This window comes from Trachurus japonicus, chromosome 13, assembly GCF_045865225.1.
Source record: "Trachurus japonicus isolate A0001 chromosome 13, Traja_1.0".
NCBI lineage: Eukaryota > Metazoa > Chordata > Actinopteri > Carangiformes > Carangidae > Trachurus > Trachurus japonicus.
In genome coordinates this window covers 9,239,952-9,257,036 of record NC_140919.1, presented here as the reverse complement: position 1 = coordinate 9,257,036, position 17,085 = coordinate 9,239,952, and the positions used below count along the sequence as shown (strand labels likewise).

The 17,085-nt window shown below is 41.9% G+C and overlaps 1 protein-coding gene across 1 annotated transcript; it reads left to right on the top strand.

Moving 5' to 3' along the window:
- The first annotated feature begins 196 nt into the window (after positions 1–196).
- Positions 197–17,085, top strand: LOC146975413 (alpha-2-macroglobulin-like). Its single transcript, XM_085794797.1, has 31 exons — positions 197–370; positions 465–549; positions 2,105–2,249; positions 2,948–3,065; positions 3,143–3,252; positions 3,336–3,503; positions 4,808–5,035; positions 7,741–7,804; positions 7,916–8,065; positions 8,496–8,641; positions 10,001–10,141; positions 10,237–10,327; positions 10,407–10,557; positions 11,467–11,692; positions 12,185–12,311; positions 12,409–12,530; positions 12,615–12,666; positions 12,917–13,000; positions 13,089–13,265; positions 13,458–13,533; positions 14,335–14,491; positions 14,590–14,664; positions 14,853–15,015; positions 15,108–15,295; positions 15,415–15,627; positions 15,798–15,922; positions 16,132–16,222; positions 16,307–16,375; positions 16,459–16,564; positions 16,658–16,699; positions 16,850–17,085. The coding sequence occupies exons 3-31, from the start codon at positions 2,148–2,150 to the stop codon at positions 16,852–16,854; spliced, it is 3,567 nt and encodes a 1,188-aa protein (XP_085650923.1). The 5' UTR covers positions 197–370; positions 465–549; positions 2,105–2,147; the 3' UTR covers positions 16,855–17,085.

Here is a 17,085-nt window from a genome sequence, read left to right as displayed (position 1 = left end):
GTTTGCGCCGGTAGGAGGGACGAGGGGAGGGCTTGCGCTGGTCTAAGTCGGACTGCGCGGCCCAGCAAACTTGCGAAATGGACCTGGACACGCCTAGTTGACGTGGCGAAGCTGCGCTGAGGTTAGACTTCGCCCGGTCTACGAAACTAGGGCCCTTTGTGTCATCATTAACTCTTGTTCCTCTGCTTTTATATAATTCAACAGGATGTTAACTCGAACCTGATTGGACAGTGGCAGAATGAAACAGCAGAGAGTAAAATCTTGCAGCTGTCTTACTCCTTGAACTCCGAGGCCCGTGAGGGATTCTACCAGATCATTGTGTCGTTCGGTGAAGACAAAGTTCATCACAGCTTCAAGGTGGAGAAATATGGTACGTCATCTTTATCTCTGTTTTCACCACGCTGCATTTTGCCCTCTGCTTTGTCGCGAAGCACGAATGTTAACAACCACATTTTGTCTTTTAGTTCTGCCTAAATTTGACGTGAAACTGGAAACACCTGATGAAGTAAGCGTTGAGCGGGAACAAGTCCAGGTTGAAGTATGTGCCAAGTAAGTACGAGCTCTTAATCGCACTCTTTGAAGGGATAGTTCAACATTTTGGCAAATTGGTCCATTGCCATGATCGCTATAGTCATATCAGTAGGTTCACTACCTTTAATTGTCGGTGCAAGCTACTTTTAGAACGGCGGAGCAGAGCCGCAAGCTGCTCAGAGCTACGCTACTAAGGCTAATGTACGGTGTACATTTTAGGACATCCTCAGGTGTCAGGCTTCAGCCTCAGACTTTAGATGAAAAGGCATAAGGTCTCAGGAAAACCTCCGTCAGGTGGCCACTAAACAGCCTCTGAAAAAAGTCGTCAAGACCAAAAGGCGTCAGAAAAAAGTCGTCAGACCAAAAGGCGTCACAAAAAAGTCGTCAGACCAAAAGGCATCAGAAAAAAGTCGTCAAGACCAAAAGGCGTCAGACCAAAAGGCGTCAGACCAAAAGGCGTCACAAAAAAAGGCGTCACAAAAAAGTCGTCAGACCAAAAGGCGTCACAAAAAAAGGCGTCAGAAAAAAGTCGTCAGACCAGAAGGCATCACAAAAAAGTCGTCAAGACCAAAAGGCGTCAGAAAAAAGGCGTCAGACCAAAAGGCGTCACAAAAAAAGACGTCACAAAAAAGTCGTCAGACCAAAAGGCGTCACAAAAAAAGGCGTCACAAAAAAGTCATCAGACCAAAAGGCATCAGAAAAAAGGCGTCAGACCAAAAGGCATCATATCTTTTTTTTTTACACCTTTTTTCTGACGCCTTTTGGTGTGACGCCTACTGGTGTGACATCTTTTGATGTGACGCCTTTTGGTGTGACGCCTACTGGTGTGACATCTTCTGGTGTGACATCTTTTGGTGTGACGCCTTTTGGTGTGACGCCTTCTGGTGTGATACCTTTTGGTCTGACGCCTTTTGGTCTGACGCCTTTTGGTGTGACGCCTTTTGGTCTGACACCTTTTGGTGTGACGCCTTTTGGTGTGACACCTTTTGGTCTGACGCCTTTTGGTCTGACGCCTTTTGGTGTGACGCCTTTTGGTGTGACGCCTTCTGGTGTGATATCTTTTGGTGTGACGCCTTTTGGTCTGACGCCTTTTGGTGTGACGCCTTTTTTCTGACGCCTTTTGGTCTGACACCTTTTTTTTCTGACGCGGAAATACAGAGACTGCTTGCTGAAAAACTGTCCCTGAAGGCAACGCGCATCAGTGGTTTTGCATGAATTTCCCTCTAAAACAACTCTGTCTGGTAACGTTGTGTTATTATCTCATAGCGTGGTGAATGTGCAGGTCACAACTTGTCCACCAGAGCGTTTTGGAGTTGTTGGATTGTGTATTTGATGAGTTTGATGAGGGAAACCAAGAAATCCCATTAGCCTCCGTAGCGTAGCTCTGAGCAGCTCACGGCTCTGCTCCGCCGTTCTAAAAATAGCTTGCACCGACAATTAAAGGTAACGAACCTACTGCTATGACTATGGCAATGGGCCAATTAGCCAAAAATGTTGAACTATCCCTTTAAATAAAAAAACCATCCAGTTTGCCACGTGACTCCACATCTTTTATTAATTCCCGTCACATTAGGTACACGTATGGGCAGCCTGTGCCAGGTCCAGTTAAAGTTGAGATGTGCCGACCTCTTAGTATCTACACGTTGACGATCGCCACGCCTGAGAATCCGGAGGGAGTCCCTGATGTGACAGCGCCGTGCTTCAAGGAGACAAAGAAGGTGAGAAACAAGGTTCATGTAGAGGTGGACCGTCTCATCTGAACTGCACACGTCACAGACACCACATCAGAAAAGATTATTTATTTATTTATTTATTTAAAAGGATTCCATTAGCTGATGCCAATGGCACAAGCTAGTCTTCCTGGGGTCCGAAGTACCATACATCGAAAGGAGATGTAAAAAAAAACATATCACATTTTCAATATCATATCAGTCAAAAATGGATAGGATACAGTAAGGATAGGAGGAGGAATTAAACTCAAGTTTACTGGATTAAACCTCCTCTCGGTCTTCAGCTTGCTTAGTTAAAGGAATAAAATTTATGAAGCTTCAATTTTATTACACAATAATGACCATATAGTTTTGAGATATAATAAGATATTATTATATAACCAACAAGGGATCATGTCATTATTTTTACACACGTTTATGTTCTCATTTTTTTTGTCATAAACTATATTACTATTACATTCATGGCATAAATAAAATATTATATATTTTTTTCATTATTCTCTCTCTTAATGTATATTCAGATTACATAATTCATTTCTGCCATATTTCGTTTTTCTCACCATCCCATAAACACGGATGCGTGATCATTTCAGCACAGAGGCCAACCATTGGATTTTGCAAAATTAATCTGTTTTGTGCACGTTTTTAATGTTTTTAATCTGATCTAATTTTATTCTAATTCTTAGACGGACAAGAAAGGCTGTGCCACTTTTACCGTCCCGATGTCAACTTTCACGAAGATCGACCAAAAAGTGGTGCGAGACCACCTGCGCCTCAAGGCCACGATGGAAGAGGAAGGGACAGGCAAGTCTTACTGTATCATAGTTTTTGTATTAGAAAAGTACAACACAGCGTTTTTAACACAGAGACTTCTTGTGTAGGTGTTTCACGCCTGCAGGAGAAGAGGATCCAGATTACGTATGTTATTGGAAAGCTGTCCTTCATTGACACACCCAAGATTTATCACAAGGGAGTGGACATGGAGGGAAAAGTGAGTGTTTGTCGTCCTGCTCAGCGTCTCTCCACAGAAGACACGAGTCCACTCAGTGACACCACTCCTTGTGCGTCCAACAGGTCAAAGCAGTTCGCCATGATGACACACCCATCGCCAACATGAAGCTCTACTTGTTGGAGGGAGAACGGTGGTCTAACCGTCTCTTGCAAAATCTCACCACCGACAGAAACGGCGTCGCCAGTTTCTCAGTCAGCACAAAAGGCTTCCAAGGGGACGCCCAGCTCAAAGTAAGTTCCCACTGGGTTCCTAAATACAGTGGCAAGAAAAAGTATGTGAACCCTTTGATTTAATAAATGGTTGAACCTTCTTTGGCAGAAACAACCTCAACCAAACATTTCCTCGATTAGAACTGCACAACACTCGAATTTTAGACCATTCGTCCTTACAGAACTCAGCTCAGCCATGTTCATTGGATGTCTGATGTAAATGGCTCTCTTGAGGTCATTCAATAGCATCTGTATTAGCCTCGCGTCGCCAGGCTCTTCATACAGAGAGGAGAAGAGCCTGGTATACCTTCACTCTGAATTTTGTCTGGATTCTGGTCCTGTCTGGAGAGCGGATCCGGAATTCCCCAAATTCAAAAAAGTAAAAGTGTTCACCAAAATAAAACCTAGAAAATAGACAATACAATAAAAGAAAAAGGTTAACTTAATGGCTAAATTATATTCTTTAAATTAAAAAGTTTCATGGCATTTTTATTAGCCTGGTGCTTTTATTTTGACGGGAAAGGCCTGTCTGTCTCGTCCTGGTTCCGGTTGCTCACCAAAACAGTCACTAAACACCCCAGACTAATCTGTAGGTCTATTGGCTTCAGGTTTGGGCTCTGACTGGGCTACTCCAAAAGGTGGATTATCCTTTTTTTCTTTTGAAGCCACTCTGTTCTAGATTTACTTCGATATTTACCCAACTTCTACTGAGTTTCAGCTGGTGGACAGCCACCCTGGACATTATCCTGTAGGTCGGATGCCTAAGAAAAATCTCTGGCAAACAGGCCTGCAATAGCCTGACAAGCCAGACTATATCATTAAAATGTCTAGTCTGGCAACGACCGATAGACCTCGGCTCAATCCAGGGGGCGGGATGAAGGCTGTCTTTCAAACTGCCTCTGCACGCAACAGGGTAGCGCTACGACCAATCAGAGCAAAGAGCAGGATGACGTTAGCCTGACAAGCCAATTAAAATGTATGTCGTCATGGCGTTAAGCCGCCCAACTACTCCCTAAACAGATCTAGAGCGCTGTGATTGGTGAACACAAACGGTGTTCGAGACTCAAAAAGTTCCTATGGCTCGTTTCTAGACCCACCTACGGAGCAAATATATTTGCTGCTGCTAGGGTGCAGCTAGATTTCTAGGCTAGGCCTGCAATGGAAAGCAAAGCAATTCATGAAGAAAACTAGGAGATTCCAAAAGGTTCACATACTTTTTAGGCTGTAAGCGACCAAGGTTCAACTATCGTAGCTAGTGACCAGGTTTTTTCTCCATCTCAACCAGCATGAGATCAATTTATAATGTTTTCTTTTCTGCACCCAAGGTTCACAGTGAACCAACCTTGACCTACAGTGGTTACAGGACTCCCTTCTATGAGAATGGACATATGACGGTGTCCATGGCCCAGGAGTCAACTGTCGATACTAAATCAGCCAGCTACCTGGAGGTGAAGAAGAGGGATGATCCACTTCCCTGCGACAAGGAAGAGGAAATCTTCATCCATTACACAGTAGTGGGAGAGAAACAGGGCTCAATGCACGTGATGTATCTGGTGAGTGACTATCACACACACACAAACACACACCAAGTATTAAATTACCTTGTTAGTGTTGTAGTCCGGTCTTTAGACCACATCTTCAAGGTCTGGGTTTTGTCTTGTCTTTTTAACCACAACGTCTCTGTCACTGTCTCACTTTGGTTCACGTGATGTAATTCAATAAGTTACAGATAATTCAAATAGTTGTACTAAAGTATCTGCTTGTGTAACCATCTGAACAACTTGGTGTCACCATGATGACAACAGTGGAAGGAGACTTCAGCAGGTTCTGTGCTCAGATTTTAGATCAAATCATCTTTTCTTTTTTTTTTAACTGAGGAGGAATAATGTAAATATCAAGACACAGGATTATTATGAGGACTGGTACTGGATACAGTGATGGTCTTGAAATTGGTCTCGCATTGGTTTGGTCTCGGTCTTGGACTTGGTCTCATCCCCCTTTGGTCCTGGTCCTTGACTACAACACTACCTTGTATACACAAGAGCCAACAAAAACACCTAACGTTAGTTAGTATGACATTGCTCGACAGCAATCTGAGCAGTTAGCCTCCTAGCTATAACAACATTAGCTAAATGAATCTTGCCAATCACTAATAGAAACATTTAATATTATGAAGCATCAACATTTTTAAATCACCTTCCCACTGAATCTTAGATGTAAAAAGTTCTTTTTAAAGTCAATTTTTAAAACCAAACAAGTACACAAAGGCAACAAACGTCCATTCAACCTTCTAAATGTCAGTCTTAAACAGTGATGGGCAAATTACTTTGAAAAAGTAACTAATTACAATTACAAATTACTTCTTAAAAAAGTAATTGAGTTAGTAACTCAATTACTCTATTATAAAAGTAACTAATTACTAGGAAAAGTAATTTTTGCGTTACTAAAACAAAGTAATATGTCAAAGAATTCGGCTTTTTAGAAGCATGTTTCACACGCCAGTTTCATAGAGTAGAACAGCATAGAGAGATAATTAACCTTAAACAAATATCCTTTGCCATGGGGGGGGGATATGAACTTCAATAATTCAATTTATTGCTCATCAACATAATATTTATTGAAACTGACACATCAGCAACTGGCATAACAATCCCTTTCAGACCTGATATCAAATGTAGCTACAGTAGAAATGTCTACTAAATCCTGACTGTTTTCTAAACACATACAGTATGGTTCTAAGTCAGTGGTGCTCAATCTTTTCACCTGGCTGTCAAGGACCCCAAAAGGTATTTAGTCTCTGACCCACATCTGAAAATATTATGTTTCAGTGCAAACAGTGCAAATTAAAGAAGAAACAAAAAAGGCTTACATGTTCAGACAACTGTCTTCTATACATACAGTGAGTAGCCTACTTCAAGTACTTTCTTTGCACAAAACTAAACAGTTAAACAACATAAAGTGATTTAAACGCCGACTTTCCCACTTTATCCTCCTCTTCTGTACTCGCCATTTCTTCTCTGTCTATCACTTTGGTTTTACCGGTCGAAAGTTGTGTGTGTGCGCCGCACAGAAGCTACGTCGGTTTGTGTGTAAAATAAACTCCTACAAGGATTCGTCAATGATGTCACGCAGCTATACATCGTCAAGTCAGTTACTTCCTTGTTCCATATCCGCAAAACATGACCTGTCTTATCCTTGGTATTTATCGAAACCGTGTTGTACTAGTGTGCTTGTCACTACCCGATTTGCGCCGCTACCCGATCTGTGACAAAACTGGTCTGCGCATGCGCAGACCGGCCGCCATCTTGGACAGCTGCCTACGGCAACTCCACTTGGACAAACTTCATTTGGGCACTGCCCGATTTGCGTACATGCTTAAAGTTCTGTGAAATTAAAATACGGTACTGTGAAAATGATTAAAAAATAAAATAAAATAAAATAAAAACCGCGGAGGACGTCCGTCATAAGACAGCCGCGGCAGACTCGTTTATTCAGTGAGTGTTGTGGTAGTTGTGATTGTTTGTGGTTGTCATGGTGATGAGGCCGGCGAGAAAAGAGGACAGTAAACATTAAAAGTCCGCCTGTGTTCCTGTTTTCTGAGCATCAAGATCCAGACCACCACAACCAACCCTCAATTTACATTACTAATAAAGTATTTAAAAAAATAAATAAAAAGATAAACCGTCTCTGGCGACGCACATAGGGCAGTGATCCTAAGTCAATTCAACTAAGTTTGTCCAAGTGGAGTTGCCGTACGTGGCTGTCACAGATCGGGTAGCGTCGCAGATCGGGTAGCGACAGTGCTCTCTACTCTGCAGCCCGCTTATGAAGTGAGGAGGAGGAAAGGAAGAAAAGAAAAAACAATAGCCTAGAACTCATGCTGGCTGCAGGCTTTTTTTTTTTTTTTTGTTTACCATGATCGCGCTGGGGCCCCGATTTTAGTAACGGCAACACAAGTCATGTTAGTAACGGAAACGGCGTTAGTAACGCTGGATAAAGTAATTAATTAGATTACAAATTACAGAGGAATGTAACGGCGTTACGTAATCGCGTTTATTTTAACGGCGTTAGTCTCAACACTGGTCTTAAATGAAGAATAATAATTAATTTCAACAATAAAATAATAGATTATCAATAAAACTGCAGGCCAAACATTTAGCAAATGATTATTATCATCATTTCCGCCCTGTATCACCACATTGTTGTTCCACATATTTTCATTTCATCACTTAGTGTAATTTTTTCTAAAATCCTCCAGGTCTTGTCCAGAGGAGTCATCGTCATGCAAGGATTCAAACAGATCGAAGTTCAAGATCAATCAGGTGAGTAACGCCTGGCTTTAATCATGACCAGATGTTATTCACACAGCTGTTTTATTGATGCATGGTCATGGAGGTGTGTGAATGGAACTAACAGTTGGTTTGTTATTTCAGTGAATGAGGGCGACATGTCCTTTAAGTTGACTGTGACTCCAGACTCGGCACCAGACGTCCAGGTTCTGGCTTACGCTGTCCTGCCCAGTGAGACTGTGATGGCCCACAGCGCCGACTTCTCCACAGAGAAATGCTTTGGTCACAAGGTCAGTGTAAGAAGAAGAAGAAGAAGAAGAAGAAGAACCCAATCCAATCCACTTTATTTTTATAGTACATGTCCAAAACATAAAAGTTTACCAAAGTGCTGCACAGTGATCAATATAGACATAGAGCACAAAATGGTTAAGTAAGAAAAGAAGTCAGAAGACACGTAATACTGTTTGGAATGCATATAAAACAGTTGTTCACAAAAAAGAAGACACGTAATAAGAATAAAAAATGATGATAATTTTAAAAAATGAATACAAAAATCAATAAATAATTAAGAGCCATAAAAGAACAAATGGATTAAAAGGAGAAGGAGAAGGCGAAGAAGACGACATGTGCACCTGTCACATGGAGGTGTGACGTGGACGAGATTGTAGCCATTTTACTGTACACCACTAAAGTCCAGGTGATGTGCTGTGTGTTATTCAGATAGCTCTGGAGTTTTCTCCGTCCTCAGCCGTCCCAGGAGAGGAGACCACCATGCAGCTGACCACCCAGCCTGACTCTCTTTGTGGTGTGAGCGCCGTCGACCAGAGCGTCCTCATCAAGGAGCCGGGGAAAACTCTGACTGCTGAGAAGGTAACTGCTGCAGTCGACCATTAAAAGATGCTCAGATCCTTAAGTTTAAGCGTCCTCCACAACCATGAACATCATCAGTCACCCACCCAGATGTTGTAGTTTCCTCTTTCCTCCCTCCTCCAGTTCTATATTGTTACATATTATAGACACTTTCCCTTTGTACAAAATTTGGTAACCCTTTCATTTACAGGCCGTTAATTACGTGATAATGTCAAGAAATGGCCAAGAAATAACAATCAATTGCGTAGTAATGTCAAGATACAGCCTAGAAATAACGGTCAGTTTCATAGTAATGTCATGTTTTTCATAAAGGCAAAAGATACACATGCTTTTCATGCTTTTTCAAGTCCTTGCAATTGACGGTTATTTCTGGGCTATTTCTATGCAATCAATCGTTATTTCTTGGCTATATTTCTTGACATTATTATGAAATTTACTGTTATTTCTAGGCTATTTTTAGGCGCAACTAATTGTTATTTCTTGGCTGTTTCTTTACTTTATCATGTAATTAAAGCTTCAGTTGGTAACAATTATTCAGTCATATTTGCTGAAACTGTCACTATATTCTGATGGTCAGACATTAAATGGGTAATTTAGGACAAAATCCAACTCCTCTGGCTCCACCTACAGCCTGTAATCGTATTTGGAAATTTCAAGACAATACACCGTCAGCTCCCTTTTTTCACCTCTGTCAACCTCCCTCCCTCCCTCCACACACGCAGAAACACACAAGAAGAGTGTGTTGTCTGTGTGTGCCTGTGTGTATCTGTGTGTCTGTGTGTGTGTGTGTGGGGCGCTTGGCAGAGGTTCATAAAGGAACCTGACGGTGTATTGTCTTGAAATTTCCGACCAAGTCGTGGAGTTTACTTTCACTTTCGTCACCTTACCAACTGGAGCTTTAAAGGTACAATATGTAAGAAATCTAAAGCAACTGGCCATAAAATCCTCCCAATATGTCACAGAGACAAAATTCTTTTTTTGCAGACTGCAAATCATGTTTATGTTTTGAATTTAAGTGTTGGCATGTCGCGCCACCTACAGTAGCCCTCTCTCCCAGTCACGCAGCGTCAGCGGCATTTCAGCCTCCGGTCTGGTCCACTGAGCTGCTGCTACGACTGGGAGAAAAAACGAGATCGCGGTGTTTTGAATTTGACTGCAGTAACCGTTTTTGGCCACATTCTTACATATGGTGCCTTTAACGGCCTGTAAATTAAAGGGTTACCCAACAGTGTTTCATACTTTGTCCACCTTTGAAGGCAGAGGAACCTCATATTCAGCAACCAACTCATAGTATTGTCATGTTAATTGACAACGAAGGGGAAACACTTTAAACACTTTAAATCCTGTTTTTCTCCACAGATATTCAACTTGTTGCCTGTCACCAAATCATCTTATATTCCACACGAGGTGCAGGATCCTGTCCAATGCTTGCGTGTGAGACCAAGACGGTACATTATGCCTCATCCTTCCGAAAGAGACGATGCTTACACAGTTTTTGAGGTACTTAACTATAAAGATTATTATTTGTTGTGCTCACAGTATTATCACTGTAAAATTCTTCAACTTTCCTGGTCATGTGTTGTTGGATAAACAAGAATTTAGGGATGAAGATGGCAACAGACTTGTTCATCCGGTTACCTTCATGCCTCATGTTCAGAGGAAGGGAATACCACCAAGGCCACTATGGTAACTTATCTTTTTCTGAATTTCTGGTTAATGGTGTCAATGCTGTCTAAAAATAATATACTTCCTGTTTTCTTCCCAGGTATGCGCAACAGATATTATGATGTTCCTGTAGTAGCCAGGATGAATATTCTTAAAGGTGTAGGTCCTGGAGCCTATCCTGATCCTCCAATAATAGAGACTGTTCGCACTTTCTTCCCTGAGACCTGGATCTGGGACCTGGTGGAAGTGGGGTGGGTTTCAATTACCAAGGGTTTTTTAATGAGAGAATTAGGTCATTGTGTGCAAGGACATAATTTGCTACAACCTTTTAATACTTAAGGCAAGGCAAGGCAATTTTACAAACAGTTTGTGTCAAAAGACTTTACATATCACAACACAAGAAAACCCTTTTAACAGAGAAAACATTGTAGAAACCTCAGGGTGAGCAACAGAGGACGGGTCCCTCACCCATTTAATCATATTTGTATTTAACCAACACCTTTTTAATTGAACAATTTCACATTTACACATTATTGTTTTTTATGCGACAGTCACAACTGGTTTTAAGGTTGCAACTGATCAGTTACAGTATATCAGAGTTAGCCATGAAACCGTGGAAAAATGCTTCAAATTACAAACCCCAAGCCCACAGATATAGGCTACACCAGGTGTACACACCTCATTTATCTGCTCACATTGGGCCTCATTTACCAATATCTTATTCAGTATTTTCTTGAATTCTTTCTGAAATCGTTCGTTCTTATGAAATTTTATTAAATATCCTAATGGGAGCTTTATGGTGTGCGGATCTCCTTATTATTTTTTACTTAAATTAACGAATGCCATCTCCTTGTAAGTTGAGAGTGTGTGCCAGGTGATCCTAATTAACACAGGATTAGCAGGTAAACGCCCCATTAAAGCCTGTAAAAAAAAAGGCATGAGACTTCAGCGATGTGTGCACCCAGAAACCACAGAGCAGGTGAAGTAAGAAAGAAAGTTAATAAAACCGAAAGAGGGAGCACCGGACTCCACATTTAAAAAGAATTGTAGTAGTGCTGAAGAGGAGGTCCATTGTTTTTCTGTGACTGACCTAGTGTCTGTCAAAGCAATTTATTTGTATTTTTTTAATTACAAATGTCTGTGTTTCTGTGTCTGTCCAGAGAGACTGGGAAAAAGGACGTTCCCATCACGGTCCCAGACACCATCACCACCTGGGAGACGGAGGCTTTCTGTTTGTCCCCTCAGGGTTTCGGCTTGGCTCCTCGTAAAGAGATCACCGTCTTCCAGCCTTTCTTCCTGGAGCTCACCCTGCCCTACTCCATCATCAGGGGGGAGCACTTTGAACTGAAGGCCACCGTCTTCAACTACCTGTCCAAGTGCATCATGGTAATGAATGTGCACACATAACCCTAACCCTAGCATCACAGTGACATTTACATAATTAATATCCCTTGTTTGGACCCAATCGTGTTAGCATGTTGATCTTTTGATGAAGATAGATGAAATTATGTCAATAAAATCCAACATAAATGCAGTTCACAGGTCTTTATATTCATTGTAGTGATAATTAGTGATTGAACAATATTCCACTGGTCTGTCCAAGCATGCTGTTACTGCAGTAAATGCCACATGGTTTTCCTTCTTAGGGAAACTCTGAGTGCCTTTAAGTTGAAGAATAAGCAACACAAAGTAAAGATTATAGACAATAGGTGTAGAATTCAACCCCTCCATACATCAAACTTCTGTTTTTTAAATCGACAGTGTGATGGTGGTGTCTCTGCAGTTCATTAACGTTAAAGCGTTATGGTTGATTGCTACATTTATGCTCTTTGTAAATCCCTACTTTTTATGTACATTGTTGTGTTTCTCAACCACCAGGTCACTGTGACTCCAGAGCCCTCCTTAGATTACAGCCTCACTCCACTTTCTGGTGACCAGTACAAATCCTGTCTGTGTGCCAATGAGCGCAAGACCCTCAGCTGGACCATGGCCCCTTCAGCCCTGGGTGAGGAGCTGCTTAACTTCTCTGTCTGTCTATGAAATCCTGGTTAGAATTTTTTTTTTTTATATAACTTCCTGGATTTTATGATCTCTTTTTTTAGGCGCTATGAATGTGACTGTGTCTGCTGAGGCTGTGGCCTCTGACATTTCATGTGGCAATGAGGTCGTCAGTGTGCCGGACAGAGGTCGTATCGATGTGGTCACTCGATCTCTCATTGTGAAGGTTGGTGCCTTATTATTATTATTGGCATTGACCCAAGATGAGGACTTAGTAACTCACACTGTTCCCTTCCTCCTTCTCATTCAGGCTGAAGGAACCGAGAAGACAAAGACTCACAACTGGCTGCTCTGTCCTAAAGGTGACTTAGACTTAGACTAGACATTTGGACCAATGACAGACAGATGCTGTTAGTTAGAGAACTGTATTACAGTGTGCATCTAAAGTCTAATGAGGTTGATATATTAAATCAATAAGATGTTATAGTTGAACTGACACACCAGGTTTTGATGGCATTGATCTTCATGATCCATTTACCACTATTAAATCTAATTGACGTGTTTGTTTTGGTCCTGAGTGTGTTTGAGCTCCTGTTCTCCGTCTGTACACAGGAGAGGCTTTGACAGAGGAAACAGACTTACAGCTTCCTGAGAATGTGATTGTTGGATCTGCTCGTGCTTCACTATCAGTCCTGGGTAAACCACTCTGACCGTCACTGGTTGTCTTTTTAAAATCAGGTTTGTTTTCATGTTCAGTCTTGAGTGAGTCAGTGTTTTTGTGCAGGCGACATCTTGGGCCGAGCCCTGAAGAACCTGGATGGGCTGCTGCAGATGCCGTATGGATGTGGGGAGCAGAACATGGCGCTCCTGGCTCCCAACATCTACATCCTCCAGTACCTGAAAAACACACAGCAGCTGACCCCAGCCATCCTGGAGAAGGCCACCAACTTCCTGAGCAGTGGTGAGCGTCAACATCAGCAGGAGCTCTGTCATGTGTGGGAAATGAGCCACCATTTAATTTAAATGAGAGACTATATACAGTATCATTGGTGTCCTGGAGGCAGAGGGCTTTTGATGCACCATTGTTGCCTCAAACTGTCATTTTGCTTCACATTATTGCCTAATAAACTTGTGTTTCTAATGTCATATACAGGCTACCAGAGACAGCTGAACTACAAACACGGTGATGGTGCTTACAGCACATTCGGATCAGGAATGGGAAACACCTGGTGAGCAGATCACAACTCATCAATCATTATGGTTATAATGTACAACAGTATAATCATGTCATTATCTCAAAAAAGCGGTTCCCAAACTTTTTAGGTGGTGCACCTCCTTCTTCTTCCCAACTAAACTGATGCAACCCTAATGCCCGACACATAAAAAAAAGGCATAGTCTCTCTATAGCTGCATTTAGGCATCAAGTTTCATAAAATTAACCAGGCTACAGGCTACTGATCATAGCACAGTTCTTGAAAATATCAATCAGATCAAATTGCAACAAATACGCCACCACACAAAGAACAACTAACTAACCCTTTTAAACCAGTTTGCATCTTTGCATCTTTGATTACGGGTTACGGGGCCCCGTAACCCGTAATCTCTTGTTTATGACAGATTGAACTACATAAATACACATTGTAACATTGTATATGATATATAACGTTATCTACCCCTCTATGGATTGATTTCTCACTGGCTTCATTGGAAACATATGCACATGGAGGAGAGGAGGGTTAGCAAAACAGCGGAAAAGTGATTGAACTTACATGGTTCCTCTTCGCCTCTCTTTTTAATTAAAAGTTTACAAATGATTTTCTTGAATTTTTTTTTTTTTTACATTGTAAAAACACATTTCTTAGTAAAGTATGACACCATTGCACCGCCATTACCCTCTTCATGTCACGCATCCCCTAGTGGCAGCTTGAGCACCACAGTTTGGGAGTCCCTGACATAGCCTATCCAGAGCCCTTATATAGGTCCAATGCTTCATGTTTGGTGTTTTCTAACCTTGTTTTTTTTTTCTCCAGGCTGACTGCTTTTGTGGTGAGATCTTTTGCCAAAGCTCAGTCTTTCGTCGTCATCGACCCTAAAAATATTGAGCAGTCTACGGTTTGGCTGAAATTGCAGCAGAGAGAGAACGGCTGTTTTATTCCATCTGGAAAACTTTTCAACAACAGAATGAAGGTGAGCTGAAAATACTCAGAAAATGATGGTTGATTACAAATCTGCACTTTTGAAATTTGTGAGTATATAATTCGTTAATGCTGCCACTGTTTTCACAGGGAGGTGTGTCAGATGAAATCACGCTCAGTGCTTACATCACCGCTGCCTTCTTGGAGATGAAAATCACTGATAGTGTGAGTTTACTCATTCCAAAATATGTCTTTTTTTTTCATTGCCAAACACAAAAAATGTGTAGGTATTTGACTTCCCGTAACATACATGACATAATTTCCGATAAAGGAAGAGAAGAGAGTTTTGTATTATTTTGGAATAAAATAACTTTGGCATTACAACATATTTTCATTTATAATCTGTATTACAGGAAGATGTGATGAGGAAGAGCCTGTCCTGCCTCAAAGAGTCCATCGGTGACCTCAGCAACACCTACACTACAGCTCTGCTGGCGTACGTCTTCACCCTGGCAGGAGACATGGAGACCCGTGGTCAGCTTCTGCAGCACTTGGACACAGTGGCAGCGAAACAAGGTGAGCATCCTCCTACAGGAGATCATTCTGGCCTCACTCCCTGTGAATGCAGTTCATCTCATACCAGTTTGTTTGTTTGTTTGTGTTTTTAGGGGGTCTCCTCCACTGGTCTCAGACAGCAGCAGATACATCAGCCTCTCTGTCTGTGGAGATCAGCTCCTACGTTATGCTGGCTAAACTCAGTGCCTCCCCCTCTACTGAAGACCTGGGCTACGCCTCTGGCATCGTCAGATGGTTGACGGGCCAGCAGAACCATTATGGAGGCTTCTCCTCCACACAGGTACGGCCCAAACAGCATCAAGTTGGACTTTTCTTGACTAGTATGATGGAAACAGTAGTCCTGATCAGAATCTGTGCTGTATCACCTGCTACCACCTCTCACCTGTCACCTTGTTGTAGGACACAGTGGTGGCTCTTCAGGCTCTGGCTCTGTACTCCACTCTGGTCTTCAGTCCAGAGGGTTCGAGCACAGTGACGGTCCAGTCCCCCAGTGGTCAGCTGACATTTGATGTAAACCGCAATAACAAGCTGCTCTACCAGGAGAAGAGTCTGCCTGATGTGACAGGAAAGTACAGCCTGGAGGTGAAGGGCACTGCATGTGCTTCAATGCAGGTCAGTCAACACAATGTATATACGTTGATGTACGTCCTCCATATGACACTGTCCTCAGGTTGGAAGCACTGGGCTGATACAGAATAGTCAAATGATCTAGGTTTAAAGGAAAATCTTTAGATTCAGTTTAGTTGTTTGTGTTAAACCTTCCTTTTGTGTCTGTTTTCCAGATTTCTCTTCACTACAACATCCCAACTCCAACTGACGTCACAACCTTAAGTGTTGAGGTCAAACCCGAGGCCGTGTGCACCAGCAGATCACAAAGACCCAAACTCACTTTGAAGTTTAAGTCACTGTAAGTAATCGACGGGCAGATTCAGTTACAACAATGGCAGAAGAATATTTTTGTGACATTTTTAACAATCAAAACAGTACAGTGTGCTGAGGGAAAAGTTACTGTTTAGCTCAAACAGCCGAACTGCAACCATAGGCCCCAAAGCGTTAGATTAAAATAGAGCGTGTATTAGACCTATGAAGAACAGGGTTTTTATGGTTCTGTTGCAGATACAGTGGAGAGGAGACCACCACCAACATGGTGATCCTGGACATCAAGATGCTTTCTGGTTTTACCCCAGACCCAGAGTCTCTGAAACGGGTGAGATATTAGACAAAACTTCAAGCTCAGTAGAGACTGATGAGTTTTCATGTGTTGATGAAGCTGAGTGTCGTCTCCTCACAGCTCCAAAGTGCCCAGCTGGTGGACCGTGTTGAACAAAAGCAGGACCACGTTATGGTCTACCTCCGGGAGGTGAGAGGGATTCACAGTGGGGATCAATGGAGGACGCTCTCCAGATGTGTTACTGATCCTGTGGTCTGTTTTTCCTCCAACAGTTACCAAAGGACATCGCCATCAACCACAGCTTAGAGGTCGTACAGGAGCTCCCAGTGCAGAACCTGAAGCCAGCTGTGGTCAAGATCTACGACTACTACCAGCCAAGTAAAACTCATACTCACACCTTGTAATACTGAGCACTGCAAGTTTAATATTTAATTTTTAATCCATGTCTGTTCATTTTCTTCTGTCTCTCAGGTGACCAGGCTGAGACACAGTACATCTACCCTTGTCCTGCAGGTAATGTTTCTCATTGATGCAAGAACACTGCAATATTTCTTACAAAACTCATTCATGACGAAAAAAGGACAATAATGATTTCAATTATTAATGAACTATAGACCGAGTCCTCATGTTGGATTGGATTACATTTTTTAAATTCTTTTGCAGCTTGAAGAGAGAGAGGAATGTGATCCATCCTCAGGTTATCATGGTTACCACTATATTTAAAATCAACTGTATTTTTATTAAATATACATTTTGTGTACCCTGTGAAACTCCATGTCTGTTTGTGTAGACAAACGTGTGCAAACCAACAGCCACTTAACTTATAATCTGTCTGAATGTGTCTCAAACTAATGCACAATCAATAATAAAGTAATGTGACATGAATGTCCCACTAAGAA

What these genes read in the sequence shown, in the direction of transcription:
- LOC146975413 (XM_085794797.1), top strand. Translation starts at nt 2,148, where the DNA reads ATGTGCCGACCTCTTAGTATCTACACGTTGACGATCGCCACGCCTGAG. An exon ending in GCTTCAAGGAGACAAAGAAG is followed by an intron (nt 2,250 to 2,947) that starts GTGAGAAACAAG and finishes TCTAATTCTTAG; the next exon opens with ACGGACAAGAAAGGCTGTGC. An exon ending in CTACGACTACTACCAGCCAA is followed by an intron (nt 16,565 to 16,657) that starts GTAAAACTCATA and finishes TCTGTCTCTCAG; the next exon opens with GTGACCAGGCTGAGACACAG.